Raw genomic sequence first — 27539 nt, forward strand, 5'->3', positions numbered from 1 at the left:
ACTTTCTCTTTGAAAATCATTGAATTTGCAATTTTTTCTAAATAAAACATCGTTTTGTCATTAAAAATTTTAAATTCTCTAAAAAAATATTCTCTCCTTTAATTGATCCAATCAAAACGCTCTCAATGTATTAAAAACTTAAAATTTTATATTTTCTATTAAACATTCCTTATTTATGGTAAGACACTAATTAACAAAATCATTTAATAATAATATTGAAACACTCAAACACGGTTATCCCAATGCTTAGTCTTTCCTCCCACTTATTAATGTCAAGGATAAAATTATCAAAGATAATAACAACAGAAGTTTAACTACTTTTCTGTACTGATAGTCTGATAAATAGGTATTCGAATTGTATATTGGACTATGGCGACCATTCAATTCTGGGTGAGAATGGTCAATATTCAACAACATTGACTAAACCCATTACCATATGAATAACAAAAAAAAAAAAAAAAAAAAAAATTCTACAATACACATGCGGATGATCCGATGCTATGTCATGTTGCCAACAATGTTTAGCATACAATAAACTTCAATGCATAAATTGTGAATCTTTAGCTAAAAGAATGATTGAACTAGAAAAATGTCATCATCACAGACCTTAAAATATAATTTTAACCAAAAAAAGAGAAAAAAATTGTCAAGTTTCATCTACATGATGTGACGATACCTGTAGCGGATACAAAATTCTCCAGCAAAGCGGCATTGAGACTGGATAGCCAAAAAGAGCAATATGTACAGTCATCTGTCAACTAAGTAGTTAGTTACAAACATTTAGGTGGCAATTTCCTCAGATAATAGCACCACCTCTCACATTTATAAAGTAACAAACATTGATGAAGCACAAATTCCAAATGAAACCATAATCAGTAATTATTCTCAAAATATTTTCATACTCATGCAGAAAGCCTGACCAATGATTCAGTCATGGGGTTTTGAGCACAAATGTATGACATCCCTATTCCTTTGACAAAAAGGGCAAAACTGGGACGCATTATATCAGGCATTGGAGTTGCTCTTATACTTGTCTTTCTTTTTTTTTTTTACAATACCTGAAGCCTTGGTGGTGCACATATGCCTCAACAAATGAACCCAGCAGCAGCCATATGAACACAGGCTTCATCTAGTCAGTTTGCAAAAGAGATTCCCATGATTAAGATTGCACTATGGTTAACCACTTCGGGCTGTCCACAAATAAAGAATGACTGCTGGAATAGGAAGGAGCAATGCGCAAGATTTTAAGACATTCCTGCTTATCAGAGTTTGTAGAGGGAGGGGAGGGGAAGAAGATAATTAGTCATGACATTCTTTTGGCCGAACACAGGCAAAACCCAAAAGAAACTAAGTATGATGATATAAACATTGTCAGAATAAGAGGTGGTTTACCGAACGTTGAACGAAGTATATCCACTTTTGTGCGGCATATGATCAAGTTCATTTGTATCACAGCTGCGAACAGCCCTTTGAAACTTTGCTGACAGCTTCTGGTAGGACTGTACTTCAGATGGCTGGACCTGATTGATTGCCTTCTTTAAATGCTTCATTGATATAACTGAAGCACCAAGGTTCTCCTGATAACATCACAGTAAATTTAACACATAAATAAGTTATAATGTTATATGAAGACAAATCCATCGGAAATCATGTGGAGTACAAACCTCAATCGCTGCAACGGCTGCCTCTCGACATATTAGTGATATGTCAGCCCCAGTACAACCATCTGTGAGGTGAGCAAGTTCTTTAATGCTTACATCAGAATCACATGGAATTTTACGCAAATGAATGCGAAATATATCTTCTCTGTCTGTCTCATTTGGAGGTCCAACATAAAGCAGGCGATCAAAGCGTCCTGAAAAATCTTCCTTCGGTTATTTGAACCTGACTAGAACCATTCAAGAAACTCACCCTCCTTCGTGGATGCTTGTGCACATATAAGATATAGAGTAAGAAAAGTAGTGCGTACCTGGTCTTAAAAGGGCAGGATCAATCTTATCTGGCCTATTTGTAGCAGCTATGACAGTGACATTAACTCTTTGATGCAGACCTGGCATAAATGATTGTCAAAACAAAACTATGAACCCCGCACAAAATCTAAAATATTCCTTAGAATGTCATTTCCTGCTATTTCAAAGGTTGAATATGAGCCAAAAAGTAATTTACTAGTTTATCCAGTGTTCAAGATTCATCACTAACCATCCAATTCAACAAGAAGTTGACTCATGACCCTATCTGACACTGAAACACCATCACTTTCCTTCCCACGGGTTACAGCAAGACTATCAATTTCATCAAAAAATACAATGGATGGGGCATTGGTCCTTGCTTTTGCAAACAATGATCTGACAGCCTTCTCTGATTCACCAACCCATTTGCTGAAGAGTTCAGGACCCTTGACAGCTAGGAAGTTCAGCCCAGCTTCAGATGCAACTGCTCGTGCCATGAGGGTTTTGCTACAACCTGGAGGCCCAAACATCAATACACCTGTAGGAGGGCGAGTCCCAATACGGTTGAACGCATCACGGTGCCTCTGGGGCCACTCTACAGCTTCCATTAACTGAGCTTTGACTTCATTTTGACCACCTACATCTTCCCAATTGACCTTTGGAACCTCAAGGATTACCTAAGCACAAAATTTGAAACCAATTTTATGCCTCACCTTACTTTTTTATAAATGATTTATTAGAAGGTGGGGATTGGTAATCCTACAATGTAGCAAATCGTGGTCTGTATCTATCCCAAGATGCGGTTAACCATCAATTATAAAGAATAAAATAAAGATCAATAGAATAAAATCCTGGTCTATTTTGAGGCAGAATGCATGGTAAATTTGTGATCAATGAAAAATATGAAGAGAATTCATTTTATTTTTGTCAAAATTTCAACATACAGGACCTATATAAATTATAAACTATTCCAGTGACACCCAATAAGAATTCATAGTCAAATGGATGCACTGATTAGAGATGACAAGCTGACAGCTCTTGTACACAGAAATTCAGAGGGGCAGAAAGTGCATTTCTCATTAGAGAGTAGACTTCAATGATCCAAATATTTACGTTTCTATGTTTGAAAACCCAAATTTTCATTATATATGAAAATTAAGGATTACATTTTAGCAAATAAAAAAGGATGATCAGGGATAACTACCAGAGATATATATTTTATTAGAAGCTGACTCCTGAAATACAAACCATGGCATTAAGTTATGAATCATACCTCTCGCATGGCACTGGGTCTTATTTTCATTCTAGCCTTCTGAAAATCTTCAAAACTGACTTTCAAATTGTGGTCTTTATCACTATCAGAAATTATTTCCATAGATTCCGAAGTTGTGTCCATCATGCAGAGCTGTAATACAGCATTGGAGGCCACTGATGTATCAGATTCTGAAACAGATGAAGTTGCAATACCTGATTGATTTCTGGAGTTTGTTTCGCCATTCATCAATGTGGGTTGCTCTGTTATATCATTGGAAGAATCACCACAACTCTTCTTTAAATTAGCATAGCGTCTTAGACAAATCAGCGCCGCCTCATTGCAAAGGGCGGCCAGATCAGCGCCCACAAAACCATGAGTGACAGTGGCAAGGTGTTCAACTTGTAAATCTGAGAGAGAATGATCCACTCCACAAAGAAGAGTGAACAAAATATCCAAGCGTTGTTTTGGGGACGGCACACCTGCATATAGATTTTTGCGGAGAAACTTGATAATGAATGAGTTCTTTAATGGATTCATTAAAGTAAATAAAAGGACCGATAGATTTCTATAGCATATGCTGCATTTATCACTTTTATCAAATATGAAGAGAACAATATACTATGCTGCAGCTTCATAATCAGTCACTACATACAAAATATCACAGCTACACAGTTGAAGGCAGATATTGCTTAACTTAGTACCTTTGGGGTAAAAAGATTCTCAGTATTCCGAGAAAGATAGTGATAATGTGTCCAACATTCCAAGTGAATAGTAGTTATATATCAGACTTGGATGTGGTTAAAAGTAGCGTTGTTCATTTAACACTGTGATTTTGAGAAGGCCCCAACCATGTTAAAGTTATGATAGTGGGAAAGAAAATTTGTGAGGAAGCACCAATTCAACAGTTAGGCTCCCATCAATGTTCATATATATATATATATATATATATATATATATACACATAATGCAAGCTCTAATCTCAATAAACAGCTCATTGACATGTACCCAGTTACATTAAGGAGAAATTAGGCTCTGTATTTATTTTACGAAAGAAACACATTAGATGCTACTCGGAAACATTATCTTAATCTCTTACCAATTTCGATTTCTTTGTCAAATCTTCCAGGTCGTCGGAGAGCTGGCTCAATATGATCAGGCCTGTTGGTGGCAGCAATTACAAGCAACCCTTCGGTTCTACTAATTCCATCCATCAAATTCAATAATGTTGCAACCATTCTTTGAGATAGCTCTTCACCTCCATCTTTTCTTGCAGGGGCAATTGCATCTAATTCATCAATGAATACCTGTAACGTAGATCCCATTATTCTATTTATGAGAATCATGAACATAATGATATCAGGTGAAATAATCAAAGATATGAGTTTATAAAGATCAAAACCTTGAAAATAATCAACAGATAGTGGAGTTCTATCCATACATTGAACTACGCCATATTCATACATGCTAAGAATGGAAAGGGATCCTCCCTTTCAGCAATTTTCAGATTATTCCAAAATTGTCATTCGATAATTCAAACATGCTTAATCTCACCTCTCTTTTTTCTCTACTGAATTGTTCACAGCACAGAAAATCCTTATGGAACCGAAAGTTCCTACATGAATTCCTTACGACCACCAGCCAACAATTTAACAAGAACAACAGAGAGCCTCATCCCACTAAATGGGATCCATTACATAGATCAAATAACAACATTACATCTTATATGTACTTAGCACATTAACATAGTCCCGAAACTTAAGGGAAATTAGCGCTATAAGATTAATATTAAGACTTGAATGAATAACTTCAAAAACCATTTTTCATGTGATATGTAGCTCAAAGATATGTGAAGCTCAAAACAATATCTAAAATTATTTCATAAAACACATTCTCTGAAATTAAGAAACTCTTTATTTGGGCAAAAGAAATCTAACCACAGCAGGTGCAGCTTGAATTGCTGAATCAAAAACTTCATGCAATGCTTGCTCACTTTCCCCAAAATACTGGGTAACAATTTCAGGTCCATTTATTTGGAAAAAATTTACCCCAACATCATGAGCACATAATTGAGCAAGGGAAGTCTTCCCTGTACCAGGTGGACCATGTAGAAGAACTCCTCTTGTGATACGTAAACCAAAACTACATTTTCAAAAATGTGAAGAATAATAAGTTTGCTGAATTGCATTTACAAATGCATATAAGATATGAAGCACATAGCTAAGAGAATAGAGAAAAGTACTTTTAAGTTTGAACTTTAATAGAATCATTGACTTGAATACCAAAAATACAATTTTAGTAACTACCCATTCCTACCATTAGACAAGAAATTTACTAAATGATAGAAGGTTCAAAGGAAAAGATAAAAATTTTATGCTTAATGGAATTAAATAATAATAACATGCTAAAGGTGTGTAGACCAAATAAGGCAATCTTTGCTCCCATATGTCTCACGTGGGATGCAAGCTGGGCATCAGTCCACATATTTCCTTACATTGTTTTGCTACTATTGCTTATTTTCAGAGGCGAAAATGAATCATGGCAATTTGCTAAACATTTTTATCTGGTTAGCAATTTCCAAATATATCAAGCAATATGCTGCCGGAACCTTGTAAAAAGTCAACATAACTTGAATACATTGAATGACAAATGTGATGCACAGAACCATACAAAATGTAGTGCAAGGAGGGAGGGAGAAAAGAAGAAGAAGATTATCAATAATGCATTGTATACTCAACAATGAAAGAATGCACCATATAATACGTACCTTGATAAAGCATCCTTTACTGATGAAGAAATTATATCCTTTAAAACTGAATATTCTTTAGATAGACCACCCAGTTTAGAAATATTATCATATATGCTAGGATTAGCAACCTCTGCTTTACGTTTTTCACTGGGCAAATCCCTTTGAATTGACTCTTTAGATGCTGCATTTGATTGCAAAGATAAAAATACCTTTGTTTCACAATTGACAACGATTGCCTCATTCACATTTTCTGCTACATCAGAATCCTCAAGACACAAATTATTGATCCCATTTGATGAATAATTATCAGCTCTATCAACTGGTGCCTTTTTGGCTCCTATCACTTGGAAAATGCACACCTCTGAAAACATTGGTACAGAGACAAAATTACCTAGCAGTAAATAACGAGAATATAACCATGAAGTTGCACATGCCTGTAGTAATTTTTTCGAACTTTCATCTCCTAATGCATCCATAATATTGAATGAAGCCATAGATTGATTATTCTGAATGGGTATAGTTGATGCTGAATCTTCAAATCTTGGAGAAGACAACACACTAGCATTAGAAAACTTTGATCCATTAGAAGGTGTGCTAGGAGATGCAAAAATATCACTGTCTGACTGGACTTGGGATTTCGTCACAGAGGCTGAGTTATTAATGTCCAATTGAAATCCATCCTTATGAGGAGCAAGCTGTAGATACAATTCCTTGCAATTATATATCGAGAGACAATTACTTTCTGTATAATGCAGTTCATTGCTCCCATTTGCAAGACCAGATAAGTACTGTTTCTGTACTGGGTAAACAAACACTATTGTACCCAAAGGAGGACATCCCATTGTACAAGAAATATTTGAGGACAGACGTACTCCATTCTTCAAAACCTATGTAGAATTGTAAGGGTCACAAAGTAAATCATTTGGCAAAGATAGATATACTGTTTATACATTATATGAACCCTATCATTATGGTGAAGCCATTGTCTTTTCGCATATAAGCCACTATCTGTTTGCTCCTTTGAGTTATGGCATCCTATTTATGTTTAGCATATAAGCCATATACAAACAAATAAACCACATTAGGCAAATTACTAATTAATAATTTTAATAATTGTTTGATAGAGCATTCTGTGTTGTGGATATATGAAGTAATTTTCTTTTATGGTGTTCGCAATTCAGCAAGTTTATTCTACTATGGTTTTTCTAACTTCAGTCTCTTGATGAAATTGTAAAATCAGATATTTCTTAACCAAGTTGAGTACGTTGAGCATAATGTGTAGCTAAGAGAATTACTACAAAAAAAAATGTCAATTTTAGCTTCTTTATTGTATGTATTCCTTTGCATGAAACAAACTACAAATAAAATGGTTTCAATTAGATACTAGGAAGACAAACCTTCGTAGAAGGGAAAACAGTTGCAAGCACAAAGTAATTCCCTGTGACATCATCTTTCAACGTCTTCCCAGTTTCCAAGCCGTAGCATCTAACACATTCATCAACTAATGACTTGAGAGGATTCAATTGCACACTTCTGTTCATTGATGAAGCAATTGACACCTACGATAATCGTTGCATCATGTATGATAAAACTTTTCCCAAACCATAGCATAACAACAACAACACATGATCACAGAAGGAAGGAGAAGAAAGAAGAAGAGAAATGATTACCGAGACAAGAGTACCAGGGGCAAGAGAAGAGGAAACCATGGCAAGTTCGGAGAGCCAGATTCTGGAGTCCCTGGAATTAGGCGCATTATCAACGGCGGAGACTTGGCCGACATAGGCAGATGCTCCGATGAAGGAAGGGTACCTTCGAGAAGCTTCTGGAAGGCAGAGAGAAGCGGCGAGGTCGGCCTCGTCGTCGGGGCGTGACGTCGTTCGAGGAGGAGTAACCGGTGGTGCAGAAGAAGCAGCTTCGTGCTTTGACTTGGAGTGCTTCTTCTTATTCGAATTCGAAGAAGGCATTTTCTGTCTTGGAATTGAAGTCAGAGAAACAGCTTCCCTTAACCCTCTTTATTCTTTCAGGGTTTTAAGTTTTAAGTTTTAACACGTTTGCCTCTTTTTTTTCCCCTGTCTAGTCTTGTTTTATTCAAATTTATTTTAGTTTATTTATTATTTAATTAATACAATTTTTTTTTTGGTGAATTAATTAACATTAATAAAAACTAGAAATTACCTAGTAATTAGTAAACCAGTTATACTTTTTGGGAGTGGGTTGCTTTTTGCCTTGGGTTTGGGGCTTCGTTACTTTCCTTTTCTCATTTGGGCCTCGGCCCTCTTTCAGCCAAAACAAAAAAAGATGAGAGAGAACCGAGAAATGAAGGAAGGAGAGAATGAGAGAACTAGAGAAATTTGCAACTCAATTACTCATATACTAATCAACTATTGTTTTCTTGAATCCAAACTCATATGGCTTCTAAAACAAAATATTCAAAAAGAAGAAAAAAAAAAATATAACAGATGGTTATTGCCCAAGTAACAACAATAACAAATGGTTATTGCCAAATTCCCCCCTAACACATCTAGGGATGGCAACGGGTCCCCATGGAGGCGGGGACATGCCCCCGCCCCCCGCCCCCGTCTCCATTATCCGTCCCCGTCCCCGCTCCGTCCCCGTAACGGGTAACGGGGGCCCCGTATCCGCCGGGGACCCGGGTCTCCGCGGATATCCACGGATTTTTATAAAAATAATAAAAATTAAAAAAAATTAGAAAAAAATTAAAAAAATAGTGTATTGTATATAATTTAATATTTTACTTTCATCAATATCTACTTCAATATTATGAATTACATGTATAGCACTCAAATGCTTAACCAAAAATTCAAAATCAGTAAAATAATAAAAATTTCAGAATAATTATAACAAATGCTTATTCAAATCACAGTAATTATAACAGAAAAAGCAAACAAAGATAATGAAGATGATAACAAATGCTTAATTATAATCATATAAATTATACTTAACCTAACTCAATAATTATAACAAATACTTAACAAAATCATAGTACACACAAATGGGGTATTCTAGTCTTTTTACATAAACGGAGTTTAAACGGGTCTCCACGGGGCGGGGACCTCTATCCCCGTCCCCGCCCCGTTTAATATACGGGGCCCCGTCCCCCGTCCCCGCGGGTACAAAATCGTCCCCATATCCGCCCCGTGACGGGTAAATCCCCGCGGATACCCGCCCCGTTGGGGATTTTTGCCATCCCTAAACACATCAAAGAAACTCTACTACTCTTCTCTTCTTTTTCTACTGCTTCATTCAATATTTTGTTATGGTCAATGTGTAGAGCCAGAAGAGACAGAAGAAGCTTCCGGGAGAAGATATTTAGCTGGTGAAAGCACAGCTACAGCACCTTTCTGTGGATCTGAGTATTTTCTGTACAAAACCTTCAACTTCCCATTCCCAACATTCGAGTGAAAACTCACTAGTAGCTTAGCACAATCCCTGTGTAACAACAACAAACAACACACAGTTAATTAAAGTAACAACAATCATAAACTCCTAAAGACAAATAATATTTTATGTACTTACATAAGTTGTTCTTGTGTGTAACCGGTGTGTAGCTTAAGTGTGTCACTCCAAAGAGGTGTCTTGTTAAGTGTGCATCTAGCTGCAAAAACTGCTGAGGCTGCAACCATTGATGGACAGTACATTAAGGTTGCATAATGCATCATTCCCAACTCAGATAGAAAGTGTGACATGTTCTCTAGCTGTGGTAAATTTAAAAGAAGAATATTATTAGACATTATTATTATTACTATGAAAAAAAGAAGGAAAAAATGAATTAGGTGGAAGGCATATTGTTTCACACACACACACCTGTTCATCTGGAACTGAAGCCTTGATGAAACGAACAAGGAAAACAAATGGAGTAGGCACAGTCAAAGTCCATTCCAGCTTGTCCAATATGACTTTCTCCATGACAAGAATCTGTTCATTTGTGTAAGCTCTATCTGAGAGGCACACAAAGTCATTCACCTCCGGGGGCCAGATTTCTTCATACTTGGATGCCATGAGCATGGCACTGATCCCAACCAATTGGAGTTCCGTTCTTGGCACAGTCTTCACTGCTAAGAATCTATCAATGATGTTGATGGTCAGATAAAGTGTCTCAGGAGAGAGGTCAAACTTGGTGTGCACATCTGTGAGCCAATCAACCAATATGGCTCTCATCTTTTCATTGATCTCTGGCTGTGAGTCCATGTAATCATGTGGACGGCTCTCATTCTTCATTATTCATCATCAATCACCAAACATGCATTATTAAACAATATTAGAATCCTATAAATCCTACAATATAAAAATCAAGTAATCCAATCATGTTGGTACCTCAACTAGCTTATAGAACTTGTAGATGTCTTCAATGTATTCAACAGCAGCAAGCTCATCATTAACATCAGCTGCATCAATGTCAACAATCTGCTCCTTTGGTTTCTTAGTAAGATCACATGCTGCCTGTAATAATAATAAACAGAACTGTTAAATAAACAAAAACATGATTCAGAAATCCAGAATTCGTTTTGTTTTATTTCCCACAATATACCTTGCTTCTGGCTGTGAGGACTGAAGTGAGAGTGTGTGGTTTCTTCTTGGAGTTGACATCTGCTTCCTTTTTATTCTTGTTCACAGGCTTGTCCTTTGGTGTCTCCTTTTCAGAGCTTATATCAATGACTTCCACCACTGCAGGCTTTGGTTTTATAGTCACATTCTTGGTAGCAGCAGGCTTTGGTGCACCCCTCTTTGTAGCAACTGCAACTCCGTGAGGAGCAGGTCCACCCACATTAGCACATACCTGTTTCTGCATAACACAAAAAACATTAAATCAATCATTCTATCAACCATTGAAAACTAAACAACATTCAAGACATAGTGTGTAAAAGAGTGCTTTTACCTTGTTGTTTTCAGCAGCTGCTTCTTTTTGCGCATTGGCAAGAAGTTGTGCACAGAAACTCCTAAAAGAATCACAAAAAAAAAATCACAAATAAGCATAGAAAACAAAAAAAGATAATCATGCTTTATAATTAAGAGAACAAAAACAAGTCTCTTTTTTTTTTAAATTCTCTGTGCACCAACCTTGTAATGGGGCGATTGGGCTTGACCTCTACACCTTTAACAGTGACCAAATTTCCGATCTCTCCGAGGGCTTTACGGTTTCCGGCACCATTCTTCTTCTGCTCCTGTTGCTGCTTCCCTCCTCTTACGATTGCATCACCTACCAAATTGCAAAATCATCCACCTTATCAACCAAAGTTTCAATCTAACCAAAGGAGTAAAACGGAAAAAGAAAAAAAAAGGTCCTTTTATTTGTGCATCCTTTAAAAAATAAATAACATTTGCAGATCCCAAAAATTTCGGATTCAATCAAAGCAGAACAAGATTTGAAAAACCGAAGGAACTTAAAGAAAGAAACACGCGGAGGAACAATCGACGAATAGAATCTTCCACACATAACAGTGAAAGAAGAGAAGATCATAGATAAAAGGTACGTGATTATAAAGAAGGAATGAAAGATCACACAGATACGCATACCTCTTGCTTGTTGAGGAACGATGGGTCTTGAAGCCATTTGGTATACACTTCTCTTTTGTCTTGGAACTGAAAATGAATGTTTCTGAGAAGAATCAAAATCGAAGAAGAGAACGCATACACCGTTGTTCCTACTTTCTGTGTTTTGCTTAGAAAACCAGTGCGCTCTCTCTCTCTCTCTCTCTCTGAAAAATGGATGAGACGAGTAAGGCAGTGAAAAAAACCCTTCTCTTATGAAGCTGCACGAAGCGCCGATTCCCGCTACAACGGTCGATTTTTTTTCGTGGCTCTTTACCGTTGGATCTCTTAAGATTGATCGGACGGTAGGAGCGTTGCTTTGGAGAATTGTAGCCGTTGGGTTTTCAAAAACAAAGGCATGGATATACGCTAAAATAATACTAGTAGCAGTATTAGGGAAAAAAAGTATATACTTTTTCAATGAAAATTAAGAAGGATATACATAAATAATAAATCCATATTTTTTTATTTATCTTTAAAAAAAATACATGTGACTCCAAAAGGGGAAATGATTTTTGCACCGGTGTATCTCCTGAATTAAAGGTTTTATTAAAAAAATTAATTTTGATAACTATTTCTTTTGCTTGCCTTATTACACTGGAGTCTGGAGATACGCTGTCTCACTTGTGACTTGCCTAATATATATCAGAAGAAAATAATACACATACACATACACATAGAAAAAATAAAAAATAAAAAAAAACTATGTTTATATATATAAATCAGCCATCAAAATTAGTTACTAATATAAATTATATATTAAGATATAAAATATACAAAAAAATGAGTTAAATAATATATTTTTATAAACAAATACATAATGATATTTAATTTTAGTTACAAATAGTATTTTTGAATAAAAAATTATTATCCTTCTCTTCTTCTTTTGTTAATTACTTTTCTACCTATTTTCATTTTTTTATCCTCCTTCTTCCATCTAATATCACAACTTCACTCCTCTTTGTTGTTGCTGGTTTCCACCCTAAATTATAAATCTTAAATTCTAAATTTTTAGCCAATCAAAAGAATAAAGGTTAAAAAAGTAAATTCACAGTTAAAAAAATTATTTACTTAAGTTTTAAATGTTCTTGATATTTTTAGTTTCGAATGTTTCTATCTCACATTCATTTCTTTTCAATTTTTCACTAATTTTTAAATTATTTTGCTAAACTAATATTGATTCCTATAGTTTTTCTTTTTATTTAGACATTATAACGTGATTTAAATTCGTTATCATTTGGTCTCACAATTAGAGTATTTTTGGAAACCATAAAAAAATAAAATAAAAATGGCCTTTACCTAAAAAATATAATTAAAAAATTTGCTATGTCATTTCAATTGCTTAACTTAAATTATTGGTCATATTGGCTTGCAGAGGATCCCATGCTTTATTCTTCAAAGCTCTCATTTCGATAGGGTCAAAATGTAAACGATGCCAATGTGCTTTTGATTTCTGGTATTTTGTTCCACACAATGCTTGATGTGGTGTCTCATCACTCATGAAATTTTATATATCGATCTTTGGACAAGATTCGTTATAGTTATCAATCCCATATTCTGATAGTTTCAATTCCACGTCCATTATTTGAACAGGATTAAAAAAAATAAAAATAATAATAATAATAAATGACCATTTGTATTCATGAAAGATACCAGCGTTGACAAATGTATTCATATAAGAATAAAACGACAATTGTATCCACAGAAGATAGCTTCCGTATGCTAAGAATACCCTAACAGATAAATTGTGTAACCAACATCTGGGTACTCTTGGCACACGAAAGCCATCTTCCGTGGTTATAATTAATAAAATTGTGAAAGAGTAGGAAAAGTAAAGAAAAGAACTTTTATTGATTGTTGATTGATTGAATTGTACTGAAGTGACTAAATATATATAGAGCATTGTCCTATAAAAGATAAAAGCAAATAAAGATAAGATAAGAAGATAAGAACAACTAAAGATAAGATAAAGATAATAAAGACTAAAATTATAATTAAATTTATGTATTCTGTTGGGCTGAATTTGTGGGCTGTGAGACTTCTTTGTTGTTGTCATGGGCTAAGGTAGAAGAATGGTTTAATATGCCCCTGCAAGCTGGAGGATGAAAGATATCGAGAACTCCAAGCTTATTGAGATTAAGATGGAAGGGTTGAGGAGACAAAGGCTTTGTGAAGATGTCAGCTAATTGCCCAGAAGAAGGAATGGGGAGAAGTTTCATCACTCCAGCTTGAGCTTTTTGTCGAACCAAGTGACAATCGACCTCTAAATGTTTGGTCCGTTCATGAAAAACTGGATTAGCAGCAATATGAAGAGCACTTTGATTATCACAATATAAAACTGGTGGGCGGATAGGAGAGATACGTAAAAATTGTAACAGATTTATTATCCATTGAAGTTCACAAGTTGTGTTGGCAAGTACACGATATTCTGCTTCAGTGGATGAGCGGGCAACGGTGGTTTGTTTCTTAGTCTTCCAAGAGACTAAAGAGTTGCCTAAGAAGAAACAATAGCCTGTTAAAGATCGCCGAGTGTCAGGACATCCGGCCCAATCAGAGTCACTGAAGCCGAGAAGCTGAATTTCTGATTCTCTTGAAAAAAAAATTCCTTTGCCGGGGCTAGTTTTTAGATATCGTAACACATGCTTGGCAGCTTGAAGATGAGATTCAGTAGGAGTTGCCATAAATTGACTTAATTGTTGAGTGGCATACATGATGTCTGGTCGAGTAGTGGTAAGGTAGATAAGACGCCCAACCAAACGGCGATACACAGAAGGGTCAGATAGCAAGGGACTTTTGTCTTGATATAATCTTGTGGAACTATCCATTGGAACAGAAGCAGGTTTAGCACCTAATAAACCAGAATCCTCCAAAAGATCAAGACAATATTTTCTCTGAGATAAGCAAATTCCCTTTGCTGATTGGGCTACTTCAATACCCAAAAAATATTTTAAAGGGCCCAAATCTTTAATTCGGAAGTGCTGGTGCAAAATAGACTTAATAGAAGCAAGTTCAGAAATAGAATCGCCAGTGAGAACGATGTCGTCAACATAGACTAGAAGTATACAAATTTGAGCACCAGTAAATTTAACAAATAGACTATAATCAGATAAAGTCTGCTGATATCCATGGGATAGCAAAAGATGAGAAAGTTTGTCATACCACATACGACTAGATTGTCGTAGACCATATAATGACTTTAGTAACTTGCAGCATTGATTTGGGCGAGGAGATGTGAACCCAGGTGGCAAAGTCATGTAAACATCTTCAGAAAGATCCCCATGTAAGAAAGCATTATTGACATCTAACTGATGTATGGGCCAATGCTTCATAGAGGCCAATGCCAAAACTAATCTAATGGTGGCAGGCTTGACAACAGGAGAGAAGGTTTCCAAGAAATCAACACCTTCAGTCTGGGTGAATCCTTTGGCCACAAGGCGAGCCTTATATCGATCAATTGAACCATCAGGCTTGCGTTTGATGCGATAGACCCATTTTCCAATAATTGTTGTTTTATTCTTATATGGGTACACGAAAGCCATTTTCCATGGTTATAATTGTCGTTTTATTCTTATATGAGTATATTTGTCAGTATCTGTATCTTTTATGGGTACAAATGGTAATTTATTCATAATAATAAAAAAATAAACTGGTAAAAACAAATTTATGAGCAAACTCATGAAGAAACGTTAGCACATACATGATTGAGGTGCGCTGAACATTACAACTGAACTAGAAGGAATAAGCAATTAGCCACAATGAACAAATGAACTAATAGAAAGAGTTGAGTTTGTTACAACATGATTAGGCAAACAAAAAAAACATGCCTAAAACAATGCAACCCCAATTAGTGGAAAAAGGAAAAAAGAAAACCCCATTACAAAGCTGAAATCATATCTTTCACCAACAAAACAAAGCACACATGTATACTCACACCAAGAATATGATAATACTCACTTTGCTGAAAACTCATCAAGTCAGTTAAATTTACTCCTACACTAGATCATCTGGACCAGCAAGCACAACCTGTTAAAAGAAATTTCATTCAATTTGTATGCAAGTCCACAAAAGATGACAATAATGCAAACATATGAATCAATAGATAACCAGTAAGAGAAAAGATGCATACATTGCAATCAAGAGCATGTTTCCTAGCAACCATAATGGCTGCATTTCTGTCTCTCTCCGACTCGAAGGTTAATACGAATGAGAGCCCCTTTCTCGCTTGCCAAAAAAGTGTCTTTGCTGCATTACTGGCATCACCTCTAACTCCACATAGCTTTAGGTAAATAATATGTTAGTTTAACATATAAACCACATGAGCTTAGAAGATGATGAATCTAAAACTATAGAGTAAAAAGATGGAACAATATGTGATACAAGAAAAATGGCCAATGCTAGAATAGTACCAGCATTGATGGAGAGTAAATCTCTCTAGCTTTTGTAATCCAACCTCTACATAGCTTTATCCGCATTCTCCCCACACCGAATGAATGAGTAGAATGTGATGAATGATCTTTTCCGTTCATCTGAGAAATAACTACCTGGATAATACAAAGAAAGATGTTATGTTGATAAAGACAAGTTTGAGCAGAAAACAGTTTACAGTTTATAGCTTTAGTAATCTTTTCTGCTAGGAAGAGTTAAAATTACTGAATGTGAAAAGAGCAAAGATAACATACATTAAAATCGATATTAGATTTTCGTAGAAGTGTATCCACATGGCTTCCAAGTCCTGAAACTGGTACATACAACATATGTCGATGTTACCCTTTCTTTTCCAGATTTAGATGTATCCTGAAACCAAGAACGAAAGATAAGGCAATAACAAACCAACCTGTTTGAATGGGATTAGTTGATAGTGTGAGTTTCTTGCCATTTGAGACAACATCAACTTGTAAGATTCTCCCAACATCAGAGGGGTCTGGAGCATATATTGATCTGTTTGCACCTGAAAATAAAGAGGAAGATACGAAATTCAAATAAGATAGATATACAATATTAAACATGAATGTTACAAATATAAATAGTAATTCACCACCATAATGGGAGTTTGGCACTACTTTCATGAAAGCATCATTGCATATTTTACTTCATCTGTACAAATATTACAACCTCTGAATCTTGAGACATGCTTGAAAATCAATTAAGGATGTGAGATACCTGAAATAACCTCCCTCCAGCTACCTTCGGATGACAAGCGATACCATTGAAATGAACATTTTGAAATTTGTGGTACTTCATCTGAGCAAGGCTGAACTCGCAAGTATGAGCCCAAAACTTCAGAACCACCTAACTTATATAACTGATATTTGTTCTCTTCACTCATCTTGGTCATTGTTAGCTGGAGTGGAAGAAATTAAGTTATTGCAAGAAAGGGAAGTGAGACTTAAGTTAATGGTTTGAAAGGGCTTAGGGAAACAGTTAATTAAGCAAGTAAAAAATATATATTTACGAACCTCCTTCTGAAGCTTAATTGAAAATATAGATTTTTCTCGAATTTGATCCCTTAGAGCACGGAGTTCATATTCCATGGCCATCACCTGAAATCATCACAAAGTTAGTGTAAAAAGTGAGTTTCATTCTCTCCACTTCAAACAATATTCAAATAGTGATACACTGTAGTTTATTGGAGTTTAAAACCATAGCATAAGATTGTAAGAAGATTCATAGCCTATTAGTCTTAAATTTGATGTCTGATACAATTAGTTGCACTGTATCCAAAATGACTTGTAGATTTGGAAATTATGATAGACATAAGATACACGTCTGACACCATAGTAATATATCACTACACACAAGATATGACTTTAAAATGTAATAAATAATCAGATATGTTTTAGTCTATTTTACACAAAGCAAACAAAACTTCAGCATTTAAAAACATTTCTATGCATTTCAAGACATGTTGGCAACTTTGCGTGATATCAAATGTTTCAAAAATCAATTATAAAATTTTCCATTGTGTACAGTTTGCAGCAAGAAAGGGGAAAAGGGGAGGGGAGGGGAGGGGAGGGGGGGGGGGAGAATAGGTGGTTGCCAAACAGGACATATGTATGCGAATTAATACCCAGGTCAATGATATAATGCAGAGAGAAAATTATTTGTCAAGATATATAATTAATTGTTATTGCCATAGAATGGAGTATAATGAAATTAAGCAAAATAAAATATATAATAAAAAACTATCCACCCAAGCAGTTGAGGAAGCAAAAGCAAATTAACCTTGAATGGCTGATGCAACAACTTGATTCTTCTAGCCTCTTGAACTTCTTCTACTAGTCCATCCACATCCTGGGAGTGAAGAAGAAAAGATAGTGTATATTTTCCATGCTCAAATATCAACGAGGAAACAATATTAACATGTATAATTGAATCTAAGATCTTCTAAGGATAATAATACTTAGGCAGAAGTGTCCATTACAAAGAATATTAACATGTATAATTAATAATTGTATGCTCAAATAGCATCTTTTTCTCTCCTAATGGGGGAAATAAAGAATGTCTAACCTTTGGTTTAGAAGCTTGGGAAACTTTTTCTTGTTCCTCAAGGGCCTCCCCAATTCTCAGTACCACTGCCCTAGCACTCTCAATTTCAGCGCAAGCAAAAGACTTCTCTTGATTAACCAACTTTTTAGCATCTTCAGAAGCCTGTAGAACAAAGATGGATTCAGATTTTGAAAAAGAGTCAACATATTTTAATGGAAGAACCAGAAAGTTTTCACTTTCAAAATCCTTCAGGAAGAAAGAGTTCCAGTAAATCATAACCATAAGCTTGAATGGAGATTCTATAGATCTATAACCGTATAAGAGAAGTGGTTAGATGCCAAAGCCAACCTGTTTGAGAAAGTTTGCAAGCTTCTTCACTTCAAACTTTTCTTGAATCAATTCTCCTTCATTTTGAGTTAATTTAACAGCCAAAGCTTCCACCTGTAGATTGTTAAGTAGGAGTACTAAGTATTAGTAGCATTCATTGATCAAGAAGAAATAAAGGGTTTTCTCATACACGCTGAAATAGTTCCAAAGAATATGTTACAAAAATGGGAGGGAAGAATGGAGGTATGGTCCACAATAATAACCCAAAAATTTTTAAGAATCTGGAAGGCTCAAGTTCATGGATCCATCAGCAGATGATGAAATGTCATGTCAATGTTTGAAGATTGCACACCTAAACCATAGAATAGTATGTTATAAAAAAACGAACCATTGCGATAGCTTTCTCCACATCCTCTTTATTTATTCCTGCAAAACAGCCTCTTAAAGATTCTAATGCATCTCTTAGCTTCTTCAAAAGAACATGTCCTTCCAGAGATGCCACCTCTCTTAGCTTTGCCTAAATTCCATGAAAAAGCCATGATCAAGTTGACAAAATATGGACAAAAGTGCATAAGATGAATGAACTATTCAAATTTGAATTGAAGTTGGTAGCTATGTTCATATCAACAAATGCAATCCTCAAGTCCTAAAACTGGTGCATTCCTTTTTTGTCTGGTTATCTGTATTTGATCAAATAGATGCATGTTGGGAATAAAAGTTTTTTTATATTAAGGAAAGTAAATGAGATATATAGTATAGGCCACAAGCAAGTGAAAAAGATGAACCTCATTAGACAACTTAGCAGCTGCAGCCAAGTTCTTGTCAAATTTACTCGCAAGGTCACGAACTGAGATGCGCTTGTGTTGGTCATACAAATTGGAAGCTTCTTCATCAATGACATCTTTCAAGGAAGGTCCCTGGTTACCCTGAACTGGTTCTTCCACAACTTGATTATCAGCTCCCAGTTTATACTTTGGAAAACCGTTAGAAATAAAGCTCACGTCTGCAGAAACCGGTGGTACTGCTTCCATTGGCATCTTGATTTCAACTTCAGGACTAATCTTGGTCATGGTGAAAATGCCTGATCTGGTAAGAGAATAGTTCTGAAATAGTATGAGAACTTCAGTTCAGAGTATCTCTGTAATTAGTCAAAAGCAAAACTAAGTTCAAGTAAGACTCCGTTTCTTCCTATGACCTTATGCATAGTTATTCAATTAAAGATGCATCAAACACATTCGACCTGGCGCCAAGTGTACTTAACAACAACTTGGAAAAACACTTCAAATTCACCTCCACGCAACTAGCTTCGATCGAACCACAATCAAAGCCTAAGCAACAGGAGTTCATCAACTTTTGTTGGCGATTCGGCCATCAAGTAGGATTACCATTGTAAATGCAACCATCCAAGATCTTTATATTATCAATCTTCAAGCAATAGCAGTAGCAGTAGCAGAAGGTGGATAATAAAATCTTGAAGTCTTTTTATCAACCAAAGATTAGAGTTGGAATCTTGTTAGAAGAAAATAATGTGATGGTGGGTAGGAGTAGTAGTAATATTGAAAAACACTCAAAGGGAAAGTTGGAACAACACAGACCAATTGCAATGTGGTTGATTTCTAAATTCATTTCTTTCCTACTTTTAGGGATCACAAGCTTAGTCACCATTTTCAACTAACATACACAGTACCAAACCACATTATCAAATCAATTGTGAAGTTAATTCAGCTATTTGCAATAAATGAAAAAAAAAATGTAAATCAGATGAAGTAACTGAGGGAATGGTTTCTCCTGCCAAACAAACACACAAACGAACTCATGAAACCACAAAGATCTACACACAAAAAGAGGAGAAAATATTTTGCAGACAACGACAGATGCTCACAGCTAATAGTATTAAATAAGTTCTTTTTTATAAAAAAAAATATTTATATATGAAAAGAAAAAGATAATTTGAGATCCAGCAAGAAGAGGATCATCTATTGACCATGGTACTGAAAATCATTAATTACCAACTTCAAAATTCAGAACCACATTCCTGAATATCATTATAGTAACCTACATTCCAAATTGTATCCCATGCCTAAAAGAAAAAATAAATTACTAATTCAAAGAAACCAAAAGAATTCTTACTTAGAAGCAGTTGTAGTAGTACTTCAGAGAGATAAAGCAGCTGCAAATTCCATTGCATGCAGCCAATGCAAATAAAAAGAAGAAAAAAAAAACCTCCAAGATGCAAAAGAATATGGTAATGAAAGTGAGAAAGTTGGAAAAAAGAAGTGAGAAGAGAACTCACATAAGAATCTAGGAGGCAGCAGCAAAGTCCAAAATGGATTAAGTTACAAAAACATAGAGTCAGAAATAGGTGAAGGAGCTGGCTCTGTGCAAAAAGAGAAAGACAGGATTGAAGAATGAGGATTGAAGAAGAAGAAGAAGAATCTAAAGGATGTGCATTGCGTTGCTTTTGGAAAAGGTGAAAAGAAGAAAAAAAAATGAAGAGAAGAGAAAAAGGAGAAAAGCTTGTGCTTGTGCTTGTGCTTATGCACCTGACTCATTTGTCTCCCCTCTCAACAACTTCAAAATCAATCTCTTTTTTTTTTTTTTTCCATTCGCTCCATCATTCTTAACCTTTTACCTGTTACCGCCCTTTTTAGTGGGCGCTACCGTGAATTGCTCCCACGCGCCGTCCCCACCTCCTCCGCGAGTGGGAGGCACACTTGTCTAAGAAAGATTCTTATGCAATTTTAAGAACTTAAGGAGTATTTAATTTGATAACTAACCTTGTTTTGTTTTATGTATACATAATTAAATAATTACTAATAAAATTTAAATAGTAAGAGCAAACAGTAAAACAAACTAAATCGTTATATCAAAATCCAATAAAAAATAGTAGTGTGACAAAACATCTTGAAAATTAAAATAAAAACTAAAAGTGCTTATCAATAAGAACAAAAAAATCGTTTAAAATAAAATAATATATTAATTATGATTATTAAATTTATAATTTTTATTATACATAAATTTTGTTATGAAAAATTTAAATATTTATTTATTATATTTTACTATGTTTTTCACTTTTAGAAGAATTTAATCAAGTTTCTAATTGAGCGAAGGAGCGTGCACACGCGCGCGTGCGGGTAGGCAATCATCCCAGTTACCCAGCTGTTTTCTTTATTTATTTATTTATTTATTATTTATTTGGTTCATTTTACTGCAGAGACTGGTGTGTTTGGCGGGTTGTCGTTCTTTTGACTCTCGTTTTTCCCACCATACCCCAACGCTTTTCCAATATTTACCTAAATGCCACCAAATGGAACAGCATACATTGTTTAATGTTGATACTATACTCTAGTATTATACTACAAACAAATAATCTCGTATTTATATCATGCATGTCTATACGTATGTCCAATCAGTACAGTAGCTTGGATTTTAGGACAGAAACAATATGATAGGGACAGGGACAAAATGTTGGTTTTTCTAGTTAGGCCAAACATAATAATGGATGGGCACAAACAAAAATTATAATATAAAAACAAAAAAGGTTAGCTAAGCATAAAACTAATAAGGTAGATTAAGACTTTATCATCCTTATACAAATATTCTCTTTCGAGAATTCAATCAGAGATGGGAGAAAATAAAACTTTTCATGCATATATATGATTGTTATAATTGAAACTCGGATATGGTTTAATAAATAAATGTGAAAAAGGAGTTTTCATGTGCCTTTATGGTAATATTTAAGCCACTTCTATTATTTTCTAATTTAATAATTATCGTAAAAAAAATTAACAACTGTTTTTTTATTTAAAAAAAATAATTGAAAGTCCTGATTCATCTTTTTAATTATTCTTTTAACTTTTAAAGAAAGATGGTTTAAACTTTTTTATCTTTTTAATGTTTTCAAAAAATATTTTTATTGAATATTACAAATTTAAATATTAAAAGACAATTAGGAGAATGAATTAAAAAAATATATATTTCAATTTCTATATGACACAACTATGTTTGTAATGAATTTATTTTTTCCCAATTTTTTACATAACAATATTACTTGAAAAGGATGCACAATTTATTCTAAAAGAATAAAATATGATTAAATTTATCGTCATGTGTCATTGATTGTATCTCACATGGTATAAAAGACATTTTTTAATTTAGATATAGAGGAGAAAGTGGTGTAAGACGTAGTTATGAAGTGTATGGGTACTTTACGCAGTTGTGGTGTCAAGAGTAAATTGGACCCTCCGATTTGTGTTTAAAAAATTAAAAAAATTTGCAGTACACAAATCGGACCGTCCGATTTGTGTTTTAGACAATTAAAAAAAATAATATTAAAATCGGACCATCCGATTTTTCCTCCCACACAAATCGGACCATCCGATTTGTGTTCTTAATTTTTTTAATAAAGAAATCGGACAGTCTCTTTTCTTCACTTGATAGTTCAGAAAAAATTGTCCCTACATTCATGTCTAGCACCACCCACTTTCATAACCATGCACAACACACACAGAATTTATATATCCAAAAAATTGAGCCTATAAAAGAAGTATATATTTAATTCACTTTAAATAAAGGAAGAAGAAAATGGTAAAGGTCGGATTTAGTAAAAAATTTGAGAGATATTTTGGTAAATTTATGTGTTTGTATTTTTAATTTTGAAAAGTTAAGGATAGGGCTGGCAATGGGTAGGACCCTACCCTAATCTTATTCGTGGGTTAAAAATTTCATTAAAATTATACCTTATCCTATTCGCAAGTTGAGAATCTCTCAACTCTAATTCTACATTTATTCTAAAGTTCTAAACTCTATCCTATTTGCAGAAATATCAATTTTTTTCAAAACAAATATAAAATTTAATCATTCTAAAATTCATAAATATCAATAAAATAAAAAAATAAAAAATTAAATTAAAATTAAAAACAATAAAATCTTAAAGTTCATACAAGAGAGACTCCGTAGGCGGATGAAGAGCCAGGAGCGGGAGCCCCAACTAGAATAGGTGAATTATTAACCAACTATTCCACCTCCAAGGATGGAACGATTCGTCTTTGAGCATCGCTGGCAATAAACCTCGTTGAGAGAGCAGCACGAACCTAGGTTGATTATACAGGAAGAAAGGGAAGATCTTGGTTCTGGAAGAAGCGGGTTCCGGCCCCCGCCGCCATATGAGTCGGAGACTATTATAGTTTGACTCTTGTGGGAAATTCTAGCGCATTAAGCTCAGGAATACGTTTATTTGCTAATATGATGGCCGGTCATAGTTCAGTAAAGATTTTAAGTGGGTCCGCTTGGACTATGCTATGTATGAATGATCATCGCCTTTCTTCAAAGTCCATTCTTTGTACTATAGGAGAAAGATGGCTTCTTTCTCGCGTCTATTTTCGAAATAAGTGAGTTGCTATGAAGTGTCAGGAACGAAATCCAATTGCCCCTTTTCCGATTAGAAGGCTATAGGCCAAGGGGAAGGTCCCTAGACATGAAAGCCCCACTTGGAGACTTGCATTCGCTGCTGACTGATAATGCCCGCTTTACAAACGGAACACAGTGAGTTTTGCCGCGGGTCAACCCAACCCCTAGGCTATTACGGGCTATAAATCCATGTGTTTGCTCACTTATTGAAAATCATTATATGAGAAAGGTCGTGAGAATGGATCCTTTCAATTGTTATAAAAAAAAAATTGAGGGAGTAAAGTCTGATTTCTAACATTTTATTACTCTCTTTCTCTCTCATATTTTTTCTTGGTCCCACTTATAAAATTAATGGTGAGAGATTACAGTTTACTCTCTCAATTGTTAAAAAAACTTGAGAGAATCAAAGTTGTGGGTTCAACTTTCACCTCATTCACTATATACCTAATTTTTATAAAATATGTATGATATATGGGGTGCGAGTAGGATAAAGTAGGGTACACCTTAAACCCATACCCTACCCTACCCGCAGGCATACTCAAATCGATCTCTACTCTACCCGCAGCGAATCGGGTAGCCTACTCTATCTAAATGGATTGGGTCGGGTTAAATACCCGCGGATAAAGTATATATTATCAGCCTTAGTTAAGAATGTTTTGAAAATATATATGAAGTGTTTTTTTTTTTTTAAAGCCATTTCATATTTTAAATTTAAAAAGACTAATACAATATTATATATTCTTACTATTTATTATACGTACATCTATTAAAATTATTTTAAATGTTAAAAATAATTATTTTAAAATCACTTTTAATTTTATTTACTGCTATAATTTTTGAAAACTCATCTTTGAAAAACTAATTTTAATAAATTACTTTTAAAAAAAAAAAAGTTTTACGAGATGAAATAGAGATGGATTACATAATATGCTAGTGTGGGGTGAAACTCTACTATTGGCATTCATATTCATAGAAATAAATCAAATAATTAAAAGCATCCATGTGACATGAATGAACTAGCTGTTTTATTGGTAAGATCCGATCACTATCAAGTTTGGGCCTATAACACTTTTAGTTGATCAGTCAATTCTTCACTATATTCCCTTAAATTTTGGGATTAGAAGTTAGAATCGCTTCTTTAAATATATAATATATGATATGATATCATAAGTGGAAAGTTTCCTTTATCTGTGACTAATTTTGATAGTGAAAGAGCACCAACTGTAGTTGTAGGCATGGATGTAAAGATAAATGCAATAACGTAACTAATTATACCAGGGATCATGCGTATTATTAATAATATAATTATCCCAGAATAAATTGACCTATATATATATAGCATAACAAGGTCCGTTGCCGAATTAGAGTATTATATGATTTAGAAATTTAATTTGTAGTGAAGTGGACGTAATCATTTATATACTAAACATAATTTATCAATAAGAAGACACAAAAATGTAGTAATAAACACGTATATTTTATAAAAATCCAAAACAATAAATATGAATATAAATTAACTTCTGCATATATTATCAGATCAACAAAAAAACTAACTTATATACCAAATAAAATAAATAAATTTTTTACTATCAAACTATATATCCTAACCTAATTATTACTATAAAAAATAAATTTGTCTCTTTTTATGTAAATTATTATACATAAGGTACATGATTTTACAATTTAGACATAATTTAGTAGACATTTATGTAATAAATCATTATCTTCTATCACAATTTAGTAGAATTTTTGGACACTATTAAGTCGATACACTTTATCACAATTTATAAAAGAAAATAATACTTATTAAATTGTGGTAGAGAGTATTAATTTACGTTCAAATCGAAAAATACCTGCAATAATTAATTTGCCTACAAAATAAAAAAAATGGTTTAGGACAATCTAATAATAAAAAATCAATTACATTTATAAAATCAATATATTTGGACACAATTTGTAGTCGCACATAAATTATTTTATAAATTTATTAAAAGATTGAAAACGTCTATAGATAAGAATTAATAAGAAACAAAATAAATTGTTACTTAAAAAAATCTTAATTAAGATCAATATTTAATTAATAATAGTAATAATAATTAAATTCACATATCTAATCATAATCAAGTAAAAGTTATCCTAAAGATTATGAAACTTGTTAGAAACAAGAGGGTTATTTAAAAAATGTATTATTTCAATCCGTGAAAAGGTATAATACATAAGAGTATATATAGGTGTTAAAAAAATCAAAATAATAAAAATATATAATTTTATAATTAATATACAAATATTCTATATAAATATAAATGATACTAATTAATCTAAATTGATTTTAATTATTCTCTAACATCTCCCCTCAAATTCAATGGGAGCTAAAGATACCATTTTGAGTTTGAATACTAGAGTCCAAAAACGAGTAAGATGATGAGCTTTCGTGAAGATATCAGCGGTCTGATCCAGAATCTCAACAACGACGAGGTGAACAGCATCAATAAGGAGACGTTCGTTGCCGGACAAAGTGACAATCAATCTCAATGTGTTTGGCATGTTCATGAAACACATCATTATGCGCAATCTGAATAGCACTGCGATTGTCACAAAAAACATCGGTTGGGGATGACTGAGGAGCACCCAAATCTACAAGAAGCCAACGAATCGAGAAAATCTCAGCAGTGGTGTCAGCGAGAGCACGGTATTCAACTTTTGTGCTTAATCGAGTAATGAACGTTTGCTTCTTAGCTCGCTAAGAAATGAGAGCGTCGCAAAGAAACAAACAATAACCAGTAGTAGAACGATGATCAGTGGGATCACCATCCCACTCAGCATCTAAGTACGCCTGAAGGGATAAAGATGAATGGGCAGAAAAATAAAGGCCATGAAATAGGGTGCCTTTGATGTAGCGAAGAATGCGAAGAACTGCCGCATAGTGAGTAGTACAAGGAGCTGACAAGAACTGGCTAAGAACATGAACTGGATAGGCGATGTCTGGTCGGGTGACAGTCAAGTAGACGAGACCTCCAACTAACTGTCGATAAAGAGTAGGATTATCCAAAACAGTGCCATCCATAGGGGTAAATCGAACATTAGGCTCAATGAGAGTAGACTCAGTGTGACTATCTGTAATCCCAGCACGAGCAAGAAGATTTGAAGTATACTTAGTTTGAGAGAGATAGATACCATCATCTGTGGATATGACCTCGAGACCAAGAAAATAACTGAGAGAACCAAGATCTTTCATCTCAAAAGTATGGTGAAGGGAGGCTTTGAGATCAGAAATACCATCAACATCATCTCCAGTAATGATCATGTCATCAATATACAAAAGTAGAAGAACAACTCCACATTCAATTTTGCGAATAAAGAGAGCATTCTCATGAGGGCTGCAAGTGAAATCGAAATTGCACATAGTAGTGTTGAACTTGTCAAACCATTCACGAGTAGCTTGCTTAAGACCATAAAGTGTCTTGCGAAGGAGACAGACTTTGCTAGAAGAACAAGGACAACCCGGAAGTGGTTTCTTATAGACATTCTTTTTCAAATCCCCATTAAGAAATGCATTCTTCACGTCGATCTGACTGAGAGACCATTTTTTTACCGCAACAATGGCAAGAGGAGCTCAAACAGATGTGAGACGAGCAACAGGAGCAAAAGTCTCTTCATAGTTAATACCATACTCTTGCATACAACCTTGAGCAACCAATCGTGGCTTACAACAGTCAATAGAACCATCAAAGCGAGTCTTGATCTTGTATACCCATCTACTATCCACAACTTCCTGATCAGAAGGAGGATCAACTAAATCCCAAGTGTGTGCTTT

The 27539-nt window shown here is 34.5% G+C and overlaps 3 protein-coding genes across 10 annotated transcripts; all 3 read right to left on the reverse strand.

Moving 5' to 3' along the window:
* Positions 1-559: 559 nt before the first annotated feature.
* Positions 560-8005, reverse strand: LOC112782823 (calmodulin-interacting protein 111). 4 transcript variants are annotated; one of them, XR_003193145.3, is made up of 11 exons: positions 7621-8004; positions 7348-7509; positions 5969-6837; positions 5139-5343; positions 4301-4508; positions 3223-3683; positions 2200-2626; positions 1970-2050; positions 1665-1888; positions 1393-1577; positions 560-1255 (listed from the first exon to the last, which is right to left on the reverse strand). XR_003193145.3 is itself a non-coding variant. In XM_025825431.3 (11 exons), exons 1-11 carry the CDS (start codon positions 7915-7917, stop codon positions 1177-1179), a joined length of 3165 nt encoding a protein of 1054 aa, XP_025681216.1. In that variant the 5' UTR covers positions 7918-8005; the 3' UTR covers positions 560-1176. The 4 variants fall into 4 exon arrangements, 2 of the variants coding, with proteins under 2 accessions (XP_025681216.1, XP_025681215.1); XM_025825431.3 differs by having other exon boundaries at positions 1665-1855; positions 7621-8005; XM_025825430.3 differs by having other exon boundaries at positions 560-1258; positions 1665-1855.
* An 863-nt stretch (positions 8006-8868) lies between these two features.
* Positions 8869-11695, reverse strand: LOC112783972 (G2/mitotic-specific cyclin S13-7). The gene is made up of 8 exons (XM_025827064.3): positions 11489-11695; positions 11033-11171; positions 10851-10911; positions 10503-10757; positions 10289-10414; positions 9779-10186; positions 9491-9669; positions 8869-9403 (listed from the first exon to the last, which is right to left on the reverse strand). The coding sequence occupies exons 1-8, from the start codon at positions 11523-11525 to the stop codon at positions 9235-9237; spliced, it is 1374 nt and encodes a 457-aa protein (XP_025682849.1). The 5' UTR covers positions 11526-11695; the 3' UTR covers positions 8869-9234.
* Positions 11696-15249: 3554 nt separating this feature from the next.
* LOC112783786 (stomatal closure-related actin-binding protein 2) lies at positions 15250-20868 on the reverse strand. 5 transcript variants are annotated; one of them, XM_025826859.3, is made up of 13 exons: positions 20447-20868; positions 19102-19419; positions 18705-18833; positions 18338-18430; positions 18011-18151; positions 17726-17794; positions 16960-17043; positions 16664-16844; positions 16338-16451; positions 16183-16241; positions 15910-16044; positions 15630-15779; positions 15250-15526 (listed from the first exon to the last, which is right to left on the reverse strand). In XM_025826859.3, the coding sequence occupies exons 2-13, from the start codon at positions 19384-19386 to the stop codon at positions 15494-15496; spliced, it is 1473 nt and encodes a 490-aa protein (XP_025682644.1). In that variant the 5' UTR covers positions 19387-19419; positions 20447-20868; the 3' UTR covers positions 15250-15493. The 5 variants fall into 5 exon arrangements, with proteins under 5 accessions (XP_025682644.1, XP_025682642.1, XP_025682645.1 ...); XM_025826857.3 differs by having other exon boundaries at positions 19102-19402; positions 20610-20866; XM_025826860.3 differs by having other exon boundaries at positions 19102-19402; positions 20447-20862.
* Positions 20869-27539: the final 6671 nt, after the last annotated feature.

The sequence above is a fragment of the Arachis hypogaea genome, chromosome 20, assembly GCF_003086295.3.
Source record: "Arachis hypogaea cultivar Tifrunner chromosome 20, arahy.Tifrunner.gnm2.J5K5, whole genome shotgun sequence".
Classification (NCBI taxonomy): domain Eukaryota; kingdom Viridiplantae; phylum Streptophyta; class Magnoliopsida; order Fabales; family Fabaceae; genus Arachis; species Arachis hypogaea.